Below are 22340 nucleotides of genomic sequence, written 5' to 3' on the forward strand. Positions count from 1 at the left end.
TAGATTTCCCTGCCAGAGGTTAGCATTTTGGCTAAGCTTCTTGGTCCTGACCTTTGATCACAGGGCACCTGAAGAACTTTATTTTGTGAATAAACACAACTAGAACAGTCATGAGTGCACTGGAACAGACAGCGTAGTGTTGGCTGCTTAATCAGAAAGGGTTTTCTTCCCCCTTTCTTTTACTGTAATACTGTGATTTATAATAAATACATATTTCGTCTTTGTCCAGGTCTAGCACAGAGCTCCTGAAACCCTGGGAATCTCCTAAGTGAAGAGGGCAATCAAGGAGTCTTTTGTAATGTTAATAGATGAATTAAGGAAAGCCCCTAGATAACCAGGGAAGGGGATCTGTTGCCAGGGACACCAACCTCAAATAGACTGTAGAGACCTTCAGTCCCACCCCCTTGATGGGGAGAGAGCACAGAGGTTGAATCAGTCACCAGTGGTCAGGGACTTAACCAATCATGAATGTAAAACCCAAACAGGTGGGGATTTGAGAAGAGTGATGCTTTCAGAGAGGATATGGAAGTTCCTTGTCCTTTCTCCATGCCTCTGCATCAATTCCATCTGGCTATTCCTGAATTACATCCTTTAATAATAAACCAGTAATCTAGTAAGTACACTGTTTCTCTGAGTTCTATGAGACACTCTGACAAACTCATCAAACCCAAGGAGGGTCTCATCAGAACCTCCTATCTGTAGCCAGTCCATTAGGAGGAGCACAGGTGACAACCTGTACTTGTGACTGGCACCTGAAGCAGGGTGGGCTGGGGTGGAGTCAGTCTTATAAGACCTAGACCTTAACCTGTGTGTGGGATCTGATGCCACAGTGACATCAGATAGTCACAGAATTCAGTTAAATTGTAGGACACGAGATGGTGTCAGAATTGCTTGGTGGTATGGGAAACTCCCCACCCCCACCCCGCCCGGACATACACATTGGAGTTGGTCCCAGAATCCTCCTTCTTCTCTCCCCACTCCCTTCTTCCCCAATAAGAGAAATTTGACCTTGTTCTGGAATGGGGTAGTATATCCCTCAGGGGATATACCCAGATTGGGCTAAATAATGAAGATAAAGTCTCATTCCTCTTGCAGATCAGCTACCAGCAAGCATATGATTCTGTTCAATCACATTTATTGAGGGATATTGGAAGGGGGCTTCTGTCTTTTGCTTCCTTGTTTAAAAAAAAAAAAAAAGTTATGTAATTCTAGCCCCTTTTCTTCCTGCCTGTGGATGTGGTTGTGTGACATTGTGATTCCTTGAGCTGTGGCAGCCATCTTGTGACCATGAGGAAATAAACCTAATGACGCTGAGAATGATGGAGTAAAAACAGAAAACCTAAATTCCTGACTACTTCATTGTGTTTCCTCAATCAACCCTGGAGTCACTTGGATCTTTTAAAAAGAAAACCACAGGCCCCAAAATGGAATAACTTATGCTAGGCCAAGTTACCAAAACAGAGCTTAATACCTAATCTAATTGCAGTTTCAACCTATCCCAGAAATGTAGTCTTAACTGGTAAATCAGGAATTTTCTAATCAGCACCAATGGGCCCTCTCCATTCCCCAAAATAAGATGAGATCATCTTTATCTGTGTAAGACCTCCTGCTCTTCCCCTAAGGGAGAGTGACCTTGCCTAAAACATGTTTTTTCTTTTGCTAATAACTTCTTTGCCCTACCCTCTTTCCTATAAAAACCTTCCACTTTGTACAGCTCCTCAGAGATCCCCTCTACTTGCTAGATGGAATTCATGAATTGCTTCATAAAACCAATGTGAGAAGTGAGATGATTCATTTTCAAACACACCAAATAAAAGCTGTGCTGTCTAGTTAACCATAGGTTTACAACCTATTGGAAATATGTACAAGCTGCCCACACACACCCCTCCCCGACCCCTTGCAACAATGGAGTCCCCAACGCTTGGACACTTCACTTCCTGGTTATTCCTCCCCTCTCCATTTCCCCAGGCTTATTTTTTGTGGGCTCTGCAATGAGCATGTGCCAAAGAACTGAAGTTCTCTGGGTCACCTCAAGGAGTGTACATTTGTTCCAATCAGACTACATGGCCATAGGTGACTTCCAGGTAAGGCTGTCACCTCTGTAGTACTCAGCCAATGAGGAACCAGGGGAGTAACGTGCACGCTAGAAGATAAATTGCATGCTATAACTGCCCCGAGTTGTGCCTGTCCATCAGATACCTGCTCTTGCAAGAACTTTGATTGAAGCCTTGCTCACTGTGCTCCAAGTCTCCTAGTCCCTCCTTTGATTGGGCCAGTGGATTTATTTCTCACAACCAATTAGATCTTCAAATTTACTCAGCTGAAATTTTAACAATCTTTGACGTTGAGTGAGATTCTAAGGATTCCTATTTTTAAAGGGAGGCAGTTTGTTTCTTGTAGGTAAAAAGCACTCAAAATGATTCAGGATTAAAGAACCTTTATTTTTAGGAGAATGACTATGGGTATAATTTGCATCTGTAAGAACACCCCAAGTTATATGTAAGCTGTCCTTTGGATTAATAGCCAAATTTGTATAAATCACAAAGAAGAACACCTTCTGTTACACTTATTTTGTTTTGGCTCCCACAAGGCCCAAGAGGACCAGAGTCTTGTTCTGTTCATCTTTGAATTCCCACTGGTCCTCACGTGGGGAAGTGGTTGACCAAAAATATAGTACAAAGAAGTTTGATTCTATGAAAATTAGTAACAGGAAACATCACTAAAATGGAGTCAGGAAGTTTTGGCATGGGGAGTTCCCATGCCCTACCACTCCAAACCAATTGCAGACACAACAGAAGAGATGAATTTTACTGTGAATATGGAACCACTCTACTCTTCCAGGTGGAAGTAGAGATGTTTTCCTCATTTCCTGCCCCCCCTCGCCCCCACCAGGCAACAGTTCAACCAATGAGAAGCCACTATACTTCAAACTCCCAGTTTCCTCCAATGGACTTTTAGTTCATAACAGCCTTCCCAATTTACCCCTTCTCTTCCTAAAAAGAGCGTTCCTCAGGGCACCTGGGTGGCTCAGTCCATTGAGCTGTCCCTCTCTTGATTTTGACACAGGTCATGATCTCATGGTTGTGGGATCAACCCTGCTCTGCACTGGGCATGCAGCCTGCTTGGGATTCTCTCTCCCTCTGCCTCCGCTTGCATGCTCACGCATACGTGCTCTCTCTCTCTCTCAGAAAAAAGAGGGGGGCCACCTGGGTGGCTCAGTCAGTTAAGTATCCAACTTCAGCTCAGGTCATGATCTCATAGCTGGTGGGTTCAAGTCCCACACTGGGCTCTGTGCTGACAGCTCAGAACCTGGAGCCTGCTTCAGATTCTGTGTTTCCCTCTCTCTCTGCCCCTCCCCAGCTTGCACTCTGTCTCTCTCTCTCAAAAACAAACATTAAAAAAAAAAAAAAAAAAAAAAAAAAAGCATGCCTCTCCCTTGTAACCTGGACTTACCTACAGTTTTGCTGTTTGTCCCCAATTGCAATTCTCTTTTATTCACAAATAAACCCATCTTTTTCTGGTAAAATAACTGGCAGTATCTATGAGGTTACCAATTCAAAGCAGACAGTATGGTCTCTTCTCTTCCATACTTAGGAATGGATCCTCCTCCCTTAATTCTGTTAGGGTCACAGGGGCAGGGAAGATGCCAGGAAGCAAGCATGGATGCAGGAAACATGGGTTCTAGCCCTGGTACTGCAGACTTACAGTGTCTGGCCTCAGGTGTGCATCTTCAGGAGAGGACTGAAGAGGCAATTTATTTATTACCTTGTTACCCAAGGTGTGCCACGCATAAACTCAGGTCCTGCTCCAGACCTAAGGATTCAGAATCTGCCCTGTAGCAGGACTCCTTGTTACGAATGCACATTAACAATGCACATTAATGGATGCAAGTTAACATTTGATGTGTGAGTCAAAAGCTTCTTCCAGTTAGCGCTACTCCCTGCTGGCCCAGCTTCATATTGCCTGAACGTGAGCTCCCTCTTCTGGCTCAGAAATTAAGCGCTTTCTTTAGGAAACACTTCTGATCCATTTGTTTTGTTTTTTTTTTTTAAGGGTTTCAAATGGGGCTTGAAGCTCCAGCACCTAAACAGGGGCATAAGGGCTGTTTTTTTTAAGGGTTTCAAATGCGGCTTGAAGCTAGCTCCAGCACCTAAACAGGGGCATAGCATATGTATAGGACCTTGAGTCTCCTCCCGCATTTTGGAAACTTGAACAATGCCTACAGCCCGGAGCAGGGGGGAGCCATGCCCTCTCCAACCTAGATGGCTCGGATTCCCCCCTGCCAAGGAGTCCACTTTCCCCGTGACTCAGCCTTGTCATTTCTGCTTTTTTTTGGTAATATTTATTTATTTATTTATTTATTTATTTATTTTAATTTTTTTTAACGTTTTATTTGAGACAGGGAGAGACAGAGCATGAACAGGGGAGGGTCAGAGAGAGGGAGACTCAGAATCTGAAACAGGCTCCAGGCTCTGAGCTGTCAGCACAGAGCCCGACGCGGGGCTCGAACTCATGGACTGCGAGATCATGACCTGAGCCGAAGTCGGACGCTTAACCGACTGAACCAGCCAGGCGCCCCAATTTTTATTTATTTTTGAGAGAGAAAGAGAGAAAGGCAGACAGAGAGAGGGAGACCCAGAATCCAAAGCATGCTTCAGGCTCCCAGCTGTCAGCACAGAGCCCAACGCAGGGCTCGAACCCACGAACTGTGAGATCATGACCTGAGCTGAAGTTGGAGCTTAACTGACTGAGCCACCCAGGTGCCCCATGTCATTTCTGCTTTAACAACAAAGCAGGGAGAGATGAACAAACAGTGCCTGACCTGGCAGGCTGGTGATGGGGTAGTCACCAGCCATCCCTGAGACCTCTGGCAAACTGTTGGCCTAGTTTCCTCTTCTGCCAGCTGATGAATATCGCATGAAGTTGGAACAGAGTGACCTTGCAAAATTGTTGTGAAAGGTCAAAAATAGTAATCGATGTGAAAGGTCTTTGAAAACCTGAAATGTTTGTTTCACAAACATGAAGGTGTTTTCCTGATGCCATTACTGTAACTGGCTGCTCTAGCACAGACCTGGCCAACTGCAGCCTCTGATCCCAGACGAGCTGTGCCTTGCTTGGCCTAATGCTCTTAATTCTCATTATTTGTCTACATCAAGATTTCTCAACCTTGGCACCAACATTTGGGCCCAGATAATCTTTTTGTAAGGAGGTGTCATATGCACTGTAGGATGGTTAGCAGCATCCCTGGCCTCAACCCACCAGATGCCAGCCTCACCCCCTCTTCCAAACACACACACAGTCATGACAATCAAAAATGCCTCCAGATGCTGCCAGACGGGAACAGGCTATAGATCCAGACTTCTTGATCTTTCTAGTCAATGGAAAATATTGTTCAGGGGCTTCTATGTATAAGGTTATAGGCTACCCAAAGTGAATAGACAGACTTTGTTTCCATCCCCAGAGCACTGGTGGAGAGGAGGCACGTAAGCAGGGTGGGAGGAAGGACAAATGCAAGAGAATAGCACCAAACGAGACAATTTCGTTGAGCAAGGGTATAATTGTTCCACTGTGTTGTAGCACTTTTATAATCTAGAGATCACTTGCCTCCACCTCCCAAAGATTCTGGGTGGGTAGCATTCTCACTACAGACTGAGGAAGTCAACACACAGAGAGGTTGTCACTTGCTCACCATGCCTGGTCCACAAGGGCTGTACATATAAAGACAGTGCAAACAGCAAGACATGACTTCAGTTTAAGCTGGACTGTGGAAGGTGGAAATGTTTCAAAAAGGGAGGTTTGGAAAGGGGATGCCCAACACCATTGATTTTCAACTTTTCTGCCACACACATGATGGATAATATCCACCCTAACAACACACCCAAGAGGCACACCAAATTTGTATGTAATCCCTACCCCCTTCCTTTCCTTCAGGAAGGCAAAGAAAGCACTTTAATAATTCGTAATTGTCACAGCTCTTACCAATCACTCAGTGTGTGTGTGTGCGCACGCACATGCGTGCACGCATAATTTAATCACTCAGGATATGTGTATGCATGCACGTACAGGGGTTCTGGGGGATGCCATGGCATAGGTAAGGTTACTCTCAAATTCTACGTCCTCTCTCTAGCGCCACCTTTTCTCTCCTGCTCAAGGAAGTACAGCAGAACCTCATGAAAGTACCGTTAGTCATTCTCAACCTTCTTGGGACAACTCACACCTGATCTGCCTTTGCCAGAATGCCCCAACTTCTGGGCTCAATCTCCCTTTTTTTTCTCTCTTTTCCAACTTCTATTTAAATTCTAGTTAGTTAACATACAGTGCAATATCGGTTGCAGGAGTAGAATTCAGGGATTCATCACTTACCTACGACACCCTGTTCTACACGGAGCAGACTGCAGAAGCTGCACTCAAGTGGTAGTTGAAATGGTTACTTCAATGGGGACAATTTTAGGGGAAGCCAATCGCTCACATTCCGTTTCATGAAACCGGCGATCTCTGGAGTTCAGTGCCACGGCAGCAAAGGATGTGGGTACGGTCGCAGACGGCATCTATTAGGGCATGGGTCCAAATTTCAGAAGGCCTCAAAGGCAGGTTGGAGGAGTGGATATTGAATAGTACACGGGTTACACAGGTGGGTTTTGTAGTCAGGCAGACTGGGCTTGAATCCCACTTGTTTCTGTGTGCCCTTAAAACAGTTTAACCACTCAGTCTTTTGGCTTCTTCATCTCTAAAATGGATGGTAGTGAGGATGGACTGAAAACGTGTATTGATTTGTAGAGGTTTCAAGATCGCACCCAACATGTGGCAAAAACAGAGACATACTGATAAATTAACATTCTGGCTGTATAAAGTCACAGCTTTCATGCTCTGAGGATAAATTACCTTTCCAAATGAGCTGCACATTGAACTATATCTAAAAAGCAGACACCTTTTGAATAATGGGTGAGTCCTAACATTCCTCCAAGCTTGGCTAACAACAGGCCTCTTACACGTTCCTGTTGCACTGTTTTAAATGATGGTGCACTGTGCATTTTGACAACTGTGCCTTATGGGCCCGTTCTGTGGCAGGCACTCTGCTAGGTTCTGTACGTTATTTTACTTTGTTTGACTGGCAAAGGCCTTGGGCTCCAGGCAATATTATGGGGAGCCTGAATTGCAAAGCTATGATTAGATGCCACATTTCTTGGCAGAATTAGTGAGTCAGTTCTGCTCTAAACCTTAGTTTCATTTCTAAACTCCAGAGGCTGATGCATACAAAAAACGAGAAGCCAGAAGGGCAGCTTGTGATGGGTCTCACTCAAGTGTAGTGGGAAAGCACCTTGTACTTGCAGAGTTTGAAGTAAGGATGTTTATATAATCGGAAATGTGTTTTAAAATGATCTCTTGGCTACTCCTAGGAGACCATCTCATAAGATGTCTGTGTAAAGCTCTCAGCACTGAAAATATTCCCAAACATTATATCCTCAGCCCAGACCTACACTCTAAGCCAACAGTCTACTTGATTCATCCTATTGGTGTTAAAGGCATATCTGATTTAATATAAGCAAAGCAGATTTTGAATATTCACCCAGTCCCCACCTCAGAAAAATAGTGTCTCTGTCTACCCACCGGCTCAAGTTAAAAAAATTTAGGCACCATGCTTATGTCCCCCTTTCCTTCATCATCCACATGCAATCAACCACCAGATGCTGCCGGCTCTCCAAGGGAGGGAGGTCTCCATTACCTCCATCCCAGTGTGGTGCCACAACCATCCTCTGCTCTGGGCCTCTGGAGACCTAAATGGCTTTCAGCTCCCAACCCACTGCCTATAGAGTGATCTTTTAACATCCAAGTCTATGTCCCTCTAAACTTTATGGTCTTCCCTTTACTCATTGGTGTAAATTTCTTACTATATGGACCAGTGCACGATGGACTCCTCTCTCTTTCATCTACCCTTTGCTTACCAGGCCCAGCCACACTGACATTTCGATTTTTCCAGTCTCTGGGCCTTTGTGTCCCTGTGCCTTCTGCTGGGAACACGCAGCCCCAGCTCAGGGCATGGCAGTAACTTCTCATTCTTTGGTTCAGAGAAGAAATCCCTGCTTGCTGTGACTAAACTGGCCTCCCACAGTTATTTATCACCCTTTACTTTCATTGATATGCTTGCCACAATCTAATACTTTGTCTGCTTGTTGTAGCAGGTAGACTCTAAGGCAGAGCCCATGATCGCAACCTGTGGTACACATGCCTTTGTGCGATCCCATCCTTTCAAGTGTGGTTGGGACCTGTGATTGCTTCTAACCCACAGAATACAGTGAAAGTGACAAGATGTACGTGATTATGCTACATAAGAATGTAATGTCTGCCTTGCTAAGAGACTCTCTCTCTCAGTGGCTTTGAAGAAGCAAGCTGCCAGGTGTGAAGTTCCATAGAGACTGCAGGGAACTGGATGCTGCCAGTGACCATGTGGGCTTGGATGTGGATCCTTCCCCAGGTGAGCCTCAAATGAGAACCTAGCCCTGGCAACACTGTGTTTGTAGTCTTCCAAAGGACCCAGCTGAGCCAGGACTCCTAACACACTGAAAATGTGAGTTAACATATGCTCTTGTAAGTCTATACTTTGTGGTAAACTGCTATACAGCAACATTTAATACACTTGTTAAACAACTCCTGTGTTAGAAAGTGAACTTCAGGACTGGGGACCTTTTCATTTTTCCATTACTGGAGCCTCAGAACCCAGCTGGGTAGATACCATCGACAGAAAATAGCAGACCCTTGCATGAAGAAAAGAAACATTTAATAAATACCAACTGTTAATACTGTCAAGAAAGGGCACCTCTTGTTCTCAAGTAGAGGTAAAACCACCTTTAGGGACAGGCATGACAGTCAAGGGATTCAGAAGTTTCCAGATGAAGGCCTTTATGCCCTATCACAAGTAGCAGGCTTATTATTTTAGTTTGTCTGCCCAGTAAATATTTCCTCTCCTTCTCATATTCCTTTGGGAGTATGCACACCATTCAATGTGAAACCAGTGGACCTGACCTAAACCATCCCTGGTTCCCATGAACCTATGTCCCAGCCCTGCCCTATCAGCAGAGTCTAACCTCCTGGCCACTGTGATTGGTTCAGGGTTGCTCACATGACCCAAGTCTGTCCAATCAGAGCCAAGCCCAGAACATCTGCTTGTACTGTTGGAAAAGAGCAGCTTTCTTACCAGTGCAGAGTGCTGACTGTAGGGTTGATGTAAAGCCAGAGTTGCTGGGACCCCAGGTAAGGAGGGCCTGACTGGAAAAGGAGCTCACACGGAGGAAAGTAGGGCTGCGGGATGAAGGGAGAGAGATGCCTCAAAGCACCACTGGATCCGGCAGTACATGAAAATCTAACCCCTGGCTTTTTAGTTGAGTGAAATGAACTTCCCCCTTCTGCACCCCACTTTTTGAAGCCACTTTGGGTAGAGTGTCTATCACAAACCCTATTACCTGGGATCTGACATGAAATCAACAGAGAAGGAATAAGCAGGTATGATGTCTTGGGGGTGAAATAAAGAGTTAAGAAGCTCGTCTAGATAAATATTTAATAAAATGCCATAGCAGACCACCGAAGTAGAAATCCCATGGGATTTTAAAAGTTTGTGTAATCCTTTAGCATTTCCATAGGACTTTTTACAGATGTGGCTTAACAAGTTCCTTAAAACAATACAAAAGTGTCAAGTGCAAGTATTTTAGAAAGTAACAGCACTTAACAGTACTCAACATGGGAACTAAGCCTTTAGACTTTTTCAAAAGTGCCCTTGGCCATAAAGTTAACTTTAGACTGTATTTTCCAGCTTTGTCTGAGAGGCCATAATTACCAAATTTTGCTAGTTTTTCTGATACAAAGCTAATAAGGCAGAAGAATTTGTTCTGTTTTCGATCACTTTTGCCACCTCGTTTCAAGGAAGTGAAGAAATAAACAGCTTCCTCATTTCAGAAAGAAAGAAAAAAAGAAAGGAAGCAAGGAAGGAAGGGGAGGGAGGGAAGGAAGATAGAAGAAAAAAAAAGAAACCATAGTTGCCCCAGTTGGGCCCTTGGACACAAGATTGGAGTCTTTGGGGTCAAGCTGCTGGCTGTAAGGAGTGGGGCCAAAGTCAAGACCGCACACTGGAGAGGAGTGAAAGGTGGGAGGAGCTGCCAAGCCACTGCAATTTTCAGCTAATTCTCATGTGAGGGTGGGTCAGCCAACAGAACCACAGGGACTCAAGAGCAACTGATCACCAAGTGGCCTCAAGTTGCCCCCGCAGGATCCTACAAATAAGAGAAAAGGCTAGAGGACACATACAGGGAGTGTTTGACCACCCAGCCCCCATCTGAGTCAATCCTAAGGGTTGAGTATGATCCACAGACTTCGAGAAGTGCTTGCAAAAGCTCTGGCTCCGCTCAGCCGATCATTCCTGGTAGAGCCCCTCTAAGTCTGCGGACTTCATAGCAAGCTGACAGTCGCCACCGGAGTTTTGTTGTGTTAACAGTCTGTTTGGTAACAAGAGGAAATGGTTAGCCCTATGGCCTCTTTATTTATTTTTTATTTTTTAAAATGTTTATTTTTGAGAGAGAGAGACAGAGCATGAGTAGGGCAGGGGCAGAGAGAGACACACACAGAATGTGAAGCAGGCTCCAGGCTCTGAGCTGTCAGCACAGAGCCCGACGCAGGACTAAAACTCACCAACAGTGAGATCATGACCTGAGCTAAAATTGGATGCTTTAACCGACTAAACCACCCAGCCACCCCATGTTTATTTTTTAATGCTTATTTATTTTTGAGAAAGGAAGAGAGAGATAGAACATGAGTGGGGGAGGGGCAGAGACAGAGGGAGACAGAAAATCTGAAGCAAGTTCCAGGCTCTGAGCTGTCAGCACAGAGCCCGATGCAGGACTCAAACTCAGAAACAGTGAGATCATGACCTGAGCCGAAGTTGGATGCTTAACTGACTAAACCACTTGCCACCCCATGTTTATTTGTTTTTCAATGCTTATTTATTTTTGTGAGAGACAGAGAGAAGGAGAAAGAGAGAGAGAGAGAGAGAGAGAGAGAGAGAGAGAGAGAGAGAGAGAGAACATGGGTGGGGGAGGGGCAGAGAGAGAGGGAGGCACAGAATTTGAAGCAGGCTCCAGGCTCTGAGCTGTCAGCACAGAGCCCGACGCGGGGCTTGAACCTATGACCCATGGGATCATGACCTGAGCCAAAGTCAGAGGCTTAACCAACTGAGCTACCCAGGCATAGGGCCTCTTTAAAGAGCTCTAATGCTGAGCATGCACAAAACTGAATACAGGACTTTCTTTGTTGGTTTGTTTTTAGCTGCTTCTTGAAACACCAGATTTGAGGCTTTACCATTTACAGATGGAAATTGAGGGCACAAGAGGTTAAAATGACAGAGTTAGGGGTAGGGATTATGGCCCTTCCCCCTAGTCTAATTTGGACACTGCATTTTCTCAGTGTATTGTTCACATTCTCGCAATAATCCAGTGATTGTTGGAGTAGCCCTATTTTACCAGTGAAAGAAAACTGAGAACAGAGAAGTTAAGCAGCTTGTTCAAGATCACACAGCTAAAAAATGGCAGAGCTGGGATTGAGACCCATATCTTCTGATTCCAATTAATCCGCTGTTTCTTGACAACTTCAACAGAAGAGAGGTAGGGGGCAAAAAGAAAGACAAATAGGTGTTTTTTAGCCCCTGTGATGGCAAGTTTCTGAGGGGAGTGAGAGTGGAGATAGCATTATCGATATTAAGTACATCTATAGGTTATCTTTGAATTTCAAATACCTTTGCCAACATGGACACCCCAGTGCGGAAATCTGTGGCATATACCAGAGTTTGGCTGACCAACACAGCTGAGAAAACAGCACTCCATCTCACAGCCTCCTTGCCAGCTTAGAACAGCCAACTGACACAATTCTAGCCAAGGAAGTCAGCTTGGGCAGGATGGGGAGAGGTCCTAGGAAAAACTGCACTTACTTGATAAAAATCGTCAGACTCAAGTGGTGAGGGAGGTCTCATTTTTTTTTTTCTCCCTTCATCCTGCTTTGAATGTTCTTGGTGTAGCCAGAGCCACAACAGCTTTCTTGTGGCCATGAGGTCACAAACCAATGGGCTAAGCATGGCAACACCAAAAGACATAAGGTGGCTGGTATGTAGATGACACCGGGCAGTTAATCCATTTTCTTAAGGACATCTTACAGTTTTATTCTCTTTTTTCTTTTTCAAAAATTTTAGCTGCATATTATCTTTTGTTTTAAGGTCAAGATCCCATTTGCATCATGGATTAAAGTGAACAGTTCCTCTTTCTTCCCCCTATGCTTTGGAACATTCAGTAAGAGTTTCTTGAGTTTAAGAATTCACTAGTGCAAGGGTTTTCAGGTGACAACTATTTTCATAGTAATATAATATGCTCAATGCCTTTGTTGCTCTCATTCTCCACAAAGGAACAGTGGAGTGTTTTTTTTTTTAAGCTTATTTTTGAGAAAGAGAGAGAAAGCATAAGTGGGGAAGAGGGAGAAAGAAAGGGAGACAGAGGATCCAAAGGGGGCTCTGTGCTGACAGCAGAGAGCTCGATGCGGGGCTTGAACTCACAAACCGCGAGATCATGATCTGAGCCTAAATCAGAAGCTTGACTGACTGAGCCACTCAAGTGCCCCAACAGTGGAGTTTTCACAGTATATGTGGAACATCTGCATGACTCCATGAACCAATATTCTCCAAATGAGCAATGCATGAAGTTAAAAAACACGCACCATAGAAGATCTAATAAAAGTGCAAGACAGACCAGTAGATTTTAATATAATGAACTACAAAAAGTCACATTTCAGTTAACCTTTGAGAAACTACCACGTATTGAGTTTTGGTGTACCATCAAAGAACATCCACAGTCATCTGAAAAAGCTTTTCCTCTCTTTGTCAGTCACACATTTGTGAGGCGGGGGTCTGCAAAACCCAGCTGACCTCTATTAAGGAGACCTTAAAGATCTTTGTAACATGTAAAACAATGCCACTTACTCATTTCATTTTGTAATGGGAAAATGTTACTTATAAAGATGTTATTTACATCAACTGGTAAAACTGCTCTTTTTAAAGGAATAAATATTTTTTGAATTTGTTAATTTCTACTACAGTAATTATTGGTACATTTAAACCACATGAACAAAAACTTGGGGAGATTCAGTAGTTTTAAGAAGGTAAAATGGGTCATTTTAAGAAGGGAAAAAGCTTGAGAACCACTGCCCTAATGAAAACAATCAGTCCAGGGGTCTTGGTTGGGAGGAGAAGAGGGCTGTAAGGAGATAAAGGAGAAATCTTGGGTATCTTTTTTTGTTTGTTTGTTTTTGAGAGAGAGAGACAGAGTGCGAGCAGAGGAGGAGTAGAGAGAGGGGGGCACAGAATCCAAAGCAAGCTCCAGGCTCCGAGCTGTCAGCACAGAGCCTGACATGGGGCTCGAACCCACAACGCTGAGATCATGACCTGGGCCGAAGTTGGATGCTCAACTGACTGAGCCACCCAGGCGTCCCTCTTGGATATCTTTTTACTCTCTTTGTTGACAAGTAGGTGGTATTCAGGTTTTGCTACTTCCTGCGGTATAGCAGAGCAGGGTTCAGAGGTGGGGAGAAATTTTGGCTCAGAAACATTAGCTTTAATAAGCCACATTTTGGCTAATATTTTTCCTTTTATCTCCTTTGAGACTGATAGTCATCAAAACAATTTAGAGAAGCTGAATGTAACTCCAGGGACATCAACCAGGCAAGTCTATGACAACCACCCCTGAGGTATTTTAAATTATACCTACTTCACATTTTTTTTTCCAACATGAGTAACAAGAGGATAACACTTTGGTAAGAAGTTCAAGGGCTAGTCTATAGAAAAATATTCAGGATGTAGGTTCTTTTAGGGCAAGGGTTGGCAAATCCCTTGGGCCAAATCTGGCCTGCTGCCTGTTTTTGTAAATAAAGTTTTATTGGAACACAGCCATGCTCACTTGTAGGCATGTAGCCACCTGTGCTACAACAGCACAGGTGAGGAGTTACAACAGAGACCACATGGTCTGCAAAGCCTAAAATAAAGTATTATCATCTGGCCCCTTACAGACATTGTTTGCTGACTCCTGTTTTGGAGTCACTTTGGAATCTTGGTTAAGAAGCTTTAGGGTTAAGTGACTTGTAGAGTTAAGTAACTTGTAGAGTTAAGGGACTTGTATAAGTCCCTTCTCTGCCACACTTTGCTTTGGGACTTGGCTTCATTTAGTTGTCATAGATTGGAGCTAGTACCTGCCTCACAGGGTGGTTGTGAGGATTATATGAACTAAGGCCTGGAAAGCACATAACAGAGTCCCAGACACAGAGCAAGTGCTTGATGGGTAGCTGCTGTCATCAATTAAGCAAGAGCTTAAATGAAGCATAATGGACAGCCCACTTGGGACTTAGATTCTAAATTCATCAAGGAGAATGGATAAAAATCAAGCATTAAAAAAAAAAATCATCTCTAGGGGCTCCTGGGTGGCTCAGTCAGTTAAGCATCTGACTCTTGATTTCAGCTCAGGTCATGATCTCATGGTTGTGCGATCAAGCCCTGCACTGTACAGAGCCTGCTTGGGATTCTCTCTCTCCCTCTCTGCCCCTTCTGTGCTCTCACACACTCTCTCTCAAAATAAATTTTAAAAACATTAAAAAAAAAAAATCTCTGAAAATCCCTTAGGAGGGCAGTCCATTATAGACAAACATACTGTCTTACACTAATCTCAGGATGGCTGGTTTTCCCTCTAGCATTTAAATACATCACTGTTCCTTCAGTGAAGGCCCAGATGAAGTGTAGCTGGCATTTAGGAGCCACAATGTAGGAACATAATCCATGTAATCAAACACAAGATAACACACTCAGTATGGTGAGATACACACACACAAACACACACACACACACACACACACACACACACACACACACACTCTGAAGAGCAAAGGGAATGAAGACAGACTCTGGGAACAGCAGATTTGTGGCCCCCTGCATCATCCTGAGGTACATGCATGCTGAGTATTTCCGGTTGCCCCCCGCAAAAACCCTTAATTTGAATTTTTGTAAATTTAATGGTATCTTTTAAAAGGAATCAGTAACAATTACTTCAGAGTTGCCACGACAACAAAATGAGTAATTGTGTGTGGTGGTTGTTTGAAACTCCATCGTAAATTCCCATGCGATGTCTGATGTATATGGAATAAGGAACACCTGCCTCTCACAATTTTACTAACCAAATAGGGTTAAGGTATTATTTGTGAAAATCCCCCAAATGGTAAAGATTAAATTATTGCACTGACATGTATTTACCTGGGAGAAAACCAGTAGTTGAGAAGGCTGGAGACCATCACGTAGGACACCATGATTGTCCCTGACATGACGAGTGACACAAAGCTCAAGCCACAGAGGACACAAAGCAGTGAGAGGCCACCCACAGAGATGACCAGTCCTAGAAGAAAGCATAGTTAGGAGAAGCATTCAGCTAAAACAGATTGAAAGCTACCAGACCCAAGGCCACTGTGCTTATGACAGTTAACTCAGACTTTTTAAGTGAGATTTCCCATAAAGATCCAGGTTTCCAGCATCACTTTAAAAGAAGGTAATCTAGGGGCACCTGGGTGGCTCAGTCAGTTTAGTGTCTGACTTCGGCTCAGGTCATGATCTCACAGTTTGTGAGTTTGAGCCCCTCGTCGGGCTCTGTGCTAACAGTTGAGAGCCTGGAGCCTGCTTTGGATTCTGTGTCTCCCTCTCTCTCTCTCTGCCCCTCACCTGCTTGCTCGCTCGCTCTTTCTCTCTCTCTCTCTCTCTCTCTCTCTCTCTCTCTCTCTCAAAAATAAATAAAACATTAAAAAAAGATTTAAAAAAAAAAGGAGGTAATCTAACCACCCAAGTGGGCATCACTGCAAGGCAAATACCCTTTTCCTTGCCTTGGGAGTGGTCAAATAACTCAGGACTCCATCCTCATGGCTACAGCGATATAATTTCAGGGACGGACCTTGCAAAGAAAGGAAATCAGACAATATAAATGGATGTGCTGCCTTTTTACAAAGATTTGCAAAATCCTGGATCAGTGTTTTTCCAAGTTGGCCAACAACCACTGTATCAGAATCAGATGCATCAGGAAGGCTTGTAAAATTTCGGATTTTTGGACCCTACTCCAGAACTACTAACGATCTCTGGATGATGCCTAGAAGTCTGTATCTTCAAAAACACAAGTAAGACTTAAACACACTCAAGTTCCAGACTACTGTTCTAAAGGCTTTATATATGCTGTTCCTCCTGTTTAGAAAGTCTTTACTTCCCCAAAGGAAACAAGAGTTGTTACAGATCTGTAAATCCTGTCCTCTGTTAAACTTTGCATGATACACCAAAATGCAGTGGTTCTCTTCCCCTCCTTAAATTTACTTTTGCTACAGTACTCATTCATTCCTCTACTCATTCATTCATCCGTCTCTCTATCCATCAATATTTAGTGAACAGCTACTCTGCCAGGCTGTATTTTGCTCATCTGCCTATGATGCTCACTTTCTCCTTTGAGTATAAATTGCCTTATCCACAGTTCCCCGGGCAGGGAAACAACTCTGCGTGATCTTAACCCTGGGAAGTCGTAGGATAAACAGAGGTGATTGCCTGACCCAATGGCAACCACCTCTTTGGCCAGTATTTTGTGATTTGTGATCTGATATGAAAAGGCAAACTGAGCTGGTCAGATCTGCCTTCTCAGTAATTTTATCTTAGCAACAAAAGGAGAAGTTGACAGTTGGCAGTGTGACTTCAGGAGGAAAGGTGGCGAAGAGGAAACATTACTACCTAGCAAGGTACCTGGCATGCAACAGATATTCAGTAACTAGTTGTGAAATACACTGTTACTATTCATGTAGAAGCTACTAGGTGCCATGGGCTGTGCTAAATACTTTATGGAACTATGAGTTTCAATCCTTACAATAATGCTTCGAGACAGTTATTATATCATCCCCATTCTACATATGAGGAGTTTGAGGTTCAGAGAGGATAAATAACTTGTCCAAAATTGTGTTGGTGGAAGTAGGATTCTTTTTTTTAAAAAAAAATTTTTTTTAACGTTTATTTATTTTTGAGACACAGAGAAAGAGAGCATGACCAGGGGAGGGTCAGAGAAAGAGAGAGACACAGAGAGAGAGAGAGACCATGACCAGGGGAGGGTCAGAGAAAGAGAGAGACACAGAATCTGAAACAGGCTCCAGGCTCTGAGCTGTCAGCACAGAGCCTGACGCGAGGCTTGAACTCACGGACCGTGAGATCATGACCCGAGCTGAAGTCGGACGCTTAACCGACTGAGCCACCCAGGCGCCCCTGTGGAGGTAGGATTCTAATGTGGACTCCAGAGTCCATCTTTTAACTACTCTGACAATCTGCCTTGGTCATTCTGATTTTTTCAATAAGAGGAAACTTTGATATCAGTGGCAGGTGCCAAATAAATACTGTGCTCCCAACTGAATCATTTTCCAAGGGGGTGAATAGATGAGCAGGATACCTTCCAGTAAAATGACTCCCACAAGAGCAGCCAGGGAGGTAAGCACCACAAGGAGCAGGAAGAATCCAACAGGAATGGCCGACACAGCAACAAACACCAGCATAGTGAGGGCCAGAAAAGGATGCCTGTCCAGGTACTGACCCACCGGAGACTTCATAAAGGCAACCACCTGCAGGCAAAGGAGAAAGAGCCAGGATTAAACGCTACATCTGACCCCCAGGTTGATGGACCCACCTGAGCTGCAGGAAGTATATAAGCAAAGGCCATGAAGTTGGATGGCTCATAAGTAATGTAACAAGTCAACAACACTAACAGTTCTCCCAAGACATGAATCACCCTGGCAACAGCTTAAGGTAGCTATAGGCAGATGGCAGGTTTGAGGGTCCCACCCAACTTTAAGTCTTATGAAAGTAGGAAAGACCTGGTCATGGCTCTACTGCTTAACACACACCCTCTCAGAAGAGGCCCTCAGCATGTGTACACATGGATGTAAAGTACACACCATTTATCTCCTACTTCACAGCTGAAGTTTCATAGTTGAGGCCACTGAGGCACAGAGAGGTTAAGTCCTAGCTACTTGGCATCACCTGGGAGCTTGTTGAAAATGCAACATCTCAAGCCCTCCCCCAGATCTGCTAAATCAGATGATTTTTTTTAATGTTTATTTTTGAGAGAGAGAGAGAGAGAGAGAGAGAGAGAGAGAGAGAGAGAGAGAAAATGAGCAGATGAGGGCAGAGAGAGAGGGAGATAGAGGATCCAAAGTGGGTTCTGCGCTGACAGCAGAAAGCCTGATGCGGAGCTCGAACTCAGGAACCGTGAGATCATGACCTGAGGTGAAGTTGGATGCCTAACCGACTGGGCCACCCAGGCGCCCCCATCCCCCAGATGTTGATTTTTAATGAGATCCCAGGTGACTTGTACGCACATTAAAGTCTGAGAAGCAATGGCATTTGCCTAGAGTCACGCGGTTTCCAAGTGGCAAAATCTAGGCATCCAAAGCTGAATCTCTTCATTCTGAATGTCTAATGCGTGCAATGGCTTCACCTTGTTAGGAAAAAATGCTTTTATGTCATCAACTTGGATACCACAGTCAGGACATAGTCCGATGACACCTGAAAGCTTATGCTGTGTTAATAAACAAGCTAACTTCCTTCACCAGGCAAAAGGGTTTTTTTGGATCTGGCTCAATGGGGAAGGGCCACTTTAATAGAGAACTGGCCCTAGACAACCCCACAAGGATGGGCTTCGCCCCTCTTCTTAAGCCCTATGCTGTCTCTCTCCTCACTACTGACATGTTGGTTCCAGTTCCCTTACAATGTTCCATCAAGAACTTTTCCCCATCAAAACTGGTCCTTCCCAGGTCTCATTGCTCAGTGCCTTACAGGCCAGCAGCTGAAATGAAGAGGAAATTCAAGCTACAGTGATCATGGATGCCACTACACAAAACACACGTACCTCTTAATGACTCCAATAGTGGGGATCTGGAGGCAAGCTAGAAGGCAATAGGGTTTTGCAGTTGAAGTTGATAGTGATCAAAATACAGCGTTCATGCTGCTTAACCAGAAAAGGCTGTTGTTCCAAGAAGCCACTGCCCTTGGTCTTGGGGCTTCAGCACTGCCTCCTTAGAACTCTCCAGGCATGAACAACTTCACTTCCTGTCAGGCCACAAAAATGGCACAATGCCCACTAGCTACACTGCCTCTAGCTCCTCCTGAGAAAAGCTACCAGATTTGGCTATTCAACTTCTCTAGCCAGAGGTGACTATAGTAGGAATGCGAGCTCACATAATCAGAACCCAATGAGATTCTCCTGTTAAGTCAGCTGAAGGTGAGAGAACGGGTCACGGGAGTGGGGCTGGTCCCTGGATCTGTCTTAAGTCCTGATTGCTTTCCAGCTCTAGTCCACATACATTCTTATTAACTCCTCCAACCACCCAAGGCATCATCTGACAGACTGAACTGTTCTCTCTGACCCTTATAATCAAGAGACCCAGTAACCACAGTGGGGAGATGAGGCTGGAACACCTGAATGCCAGGCTCATGAGTTTACACCTGGACCATCCAGCACAGTAGCCCCATGTGGCCACTGAAGACTTGAAATATGGCTGATGAACTAGGTTTTTAACTTAGTTTAACTTAAATTTAAAAATGGATATATGCTTCAGTCACAGGAATATTTTTAATTACATTTCAAATAGGTCAGGTAGGTTTCAAATAAATTTTCAAATGTAAATTTCATGAAATCTGAAGAGATCAAGTATTTTCTTTTTTTTTAATGTTTATTTATTTTTGACAGAGAGAGAGAGACAGAGCATGAACAGGGGAGGGGCAGAGAGGAAGACACAGAATCCGAAGCAGGCTCCAGGCTCTGAGCAGTCAGCACAGAGCCTGATGCGGGGCTCAAACTCACAGGGTGTGAGATCATGACCTGAGTCGAAGTCGGACGCTCAACTGACTGAGCCACACAGGCGCCCTGAGATCAAGTATTTTCAATGGATATTTAGTACCTGAATTGAGCTGTGCACTAAGTATATTTAAAAATGTAGACTGGGGTGGCTGGGTGGCTCAGTCAGTTGAGTGTCAACTCTTGGTTCCAGCTCAGGTCAGGTCAGGATCTCATGGCTGTGGGATCCAGCCCTGAGTCGGGCTCCATGCTAAGTGTGGAGCCTGCTTGAGATCTCTCTCTCTCCCTCTCCCTCCCTCCCTCCCTCCCTCTCTCTCTCTCTCCCCCTCGGCCCCCCTTCCTTGCTCACGCTGGCTCTCTCTCTAAAATAAAAAAATAAACTTAAAAAAATGTAGACTATTTCGCCACTAATTTTTTATATTATTACATATTGAAATGATATTGTTTTGGATATTTTGGGTTATATAAAATATATTATTGAAAGTAATTTCACATTTCATGCTTTTTAATAGGACTACTAGCAAATTTAAAACTCCATACACACATTGCACAGTACTTCCACTGTAAAGCACTTGTTTAAACTTTATCTAGAAAAAAAACAGGAGGCAAACTGCTGGCATTTGAGCAGGACTATGATATCATGAAAGTACTAATTTAAGATATATGAACCTGGCAGTCATGTGCAAAAGGCAATTATGAGAATTCGCCTGAAATCAGGCAAGAGACACTGATGGGCAAATCTAGGCTGGTGGCAATATGAAAGTGGAATGACAAAAGAAAAATCAATAGGACTTGGGGACAGTTTGGCCTGGGGATCCAAAAGGAGAAAAGTAGGACTATTCTTCCAGACCCTAAAAGAATCTATTTTTTTCTTAGCCTCTTCTGAGTCTGGGCCCTGTAACCAACAAACAGAATCATTCAGATATGCAGAGAGACCATTTTAAGATGCAGTTAAGCCCAGCAATTGTCTTCCCCTAAGAAGTACGGCCCTACTTAGGCCAGTCTGTCATAGAAGAGGAGGATATGATTCAGTTACACCTAATAATAATAGAGGGGCACCTGGGCAGCTCAGTCGGTTGAGCATCCAACTCTTGATTTCAGCTCAAGTCATGATCTCAGGATTGTGGGATCAAGCCCTGCAACGGGGTCCTGCTGAGCCTGCTTAGGATACTCTCTCTCTCCCTCTGCCCCTCTCCCCCACTCACTCTCTCTCTAAAATAAAAAAAGGAAATAAAAAAAATAATAGAGAACATTGATTAAACACTCAGGCACCAAGCACGGTTTTAAGTGCTTTCAATGTATTTCCTCATTTATTTCCCCCTAAGACACTCACAGGCAGGTAAGGAGGAACTTTATTTAAATCCAGGGAATTGGAACATAGCAATTAACTTCTCATTCTCATGGCAATAGAGGGGGATACAATGGGAGGATGGAAAGTGGGACAGCTTATTATTCAGTAACATGAACTGCAATTTTCCATCCCTATCCTGGAAGCAGGCACATGTCATCCAACCTGGATTTTACAGGGAGGGTGCTGTGCTGAAGAACTCAGGAATGCCAGGCTGGGACAGACTAGCACTGTTATGTGCCAGGCTCTGTGCCACAGCTTTTCTAAACAGCTTCTGAGATCACCTCACAACAAACCAATGAGCCTGGCATTGCTTATTTTAGAGAAGAGGTGATGGAGATTCAAAGACCCTAAGCAACTTGCCCAAGGTCAAAGGAAATTTATTTTAAACTGCACACAATTTATTTTAAACCTGCCTGAGTATGGCAGGTTCCAAAGTAGGGGTGATGTGGCCGGTATTTAAGGACATGAAGGCTCCATATGGAACTGTTTAGGAGACAGGCCAATTCCCTGGTGTCAGAATGCAAAGGACAATCAGTGTCCCTTGCTACCAGAGAGAAGGAGGACAAAGGCATCGGATTATTTAAAACCACTGGTAAAGTGCTGGTATCCAAAATCTATAAAGAACTCACCAAACTCCACACCTGAAAACCAAATAATCCAGTGAAGAAATGGGCAGAAAACATGAATAGACACTTCTCTAAAGAAGACATCCCAATGGCCAACAGGCACATGAAAAGATGCTCAACGTCACTCCTCATCAGGGAAATACAAATCAAAACCACGCTCAGATACCACCTCACCCCAGTCAGAGTGGCTAAAATGAACAAATCAGGAGACTATAGATGCTGGAGAGGATGTGGAGAAACGGGAACCCTCTTGCACTGTTCGTGGGAATGCAAACTGGTGCAGCCGTTCTGGAAAACAGTGTGGAGATTCCTCCAAAAATTAAAAATAGATCTACCCTATGACCCAGCAATAGCATTGCTAGGAATTTACCCAAGGGATACAGGAGTGCTGATGCATAGGGCCACTTGTACCCCAATGTTTATAGCAGCACTTTCAAC

The 22340-nt window shown here is 44.1% G+C and overlaps 1 protein-coding gene across 11 annotated transcripts in view; it reads right to left on the reverse strand.

Moving 5' to 3' along the window:
- The window catches only part of LDAF1 (lipid droplet assembly factor 1), a 67562-nt gene that overhangs the window by 39555 nt on the left and 5667 nt on the right, over window positions 1–22340 (reverse strand). For 9 of the 11 annotated variants that reach the window (XM_023247041.2, XM_045048200.1, XM_045048194.1 and 6 more), the window contains 2 exons: window positions 17523–17691; window positions 15320–15458 (listed from right to left, as the gene is read on the reverse strand). In XM_023247041.2, the coding sequence (XP_023102809.2) occupies window positions 15320–15458; window positions 17523–17691 (308 nt within the window). Of the gene's footprint in view, window positions 1–4727; window positions 6549–8759; window positions 10485–15319; window positions 15459–17522; window positions 17692–22340 lie in introns of those variants that run through there. The other 2 variants (XM_019820838.3, XM_006942241.5) reach the window with 2 other exon arrangements.

The sequence above is a fragment of the Felis catus genome, chromosome E3 (assembly GCF_018350175.1).
Source record: "Felis catus isolate Fca126 chromosome E3, F.catus_Fca126_mat1.0, whole genome shotgun sequence".
NCBI lineage: Eukaryota > Metazoa > Chordata > Mammalia > Carnivora > Felidae > Felis > Felis catus.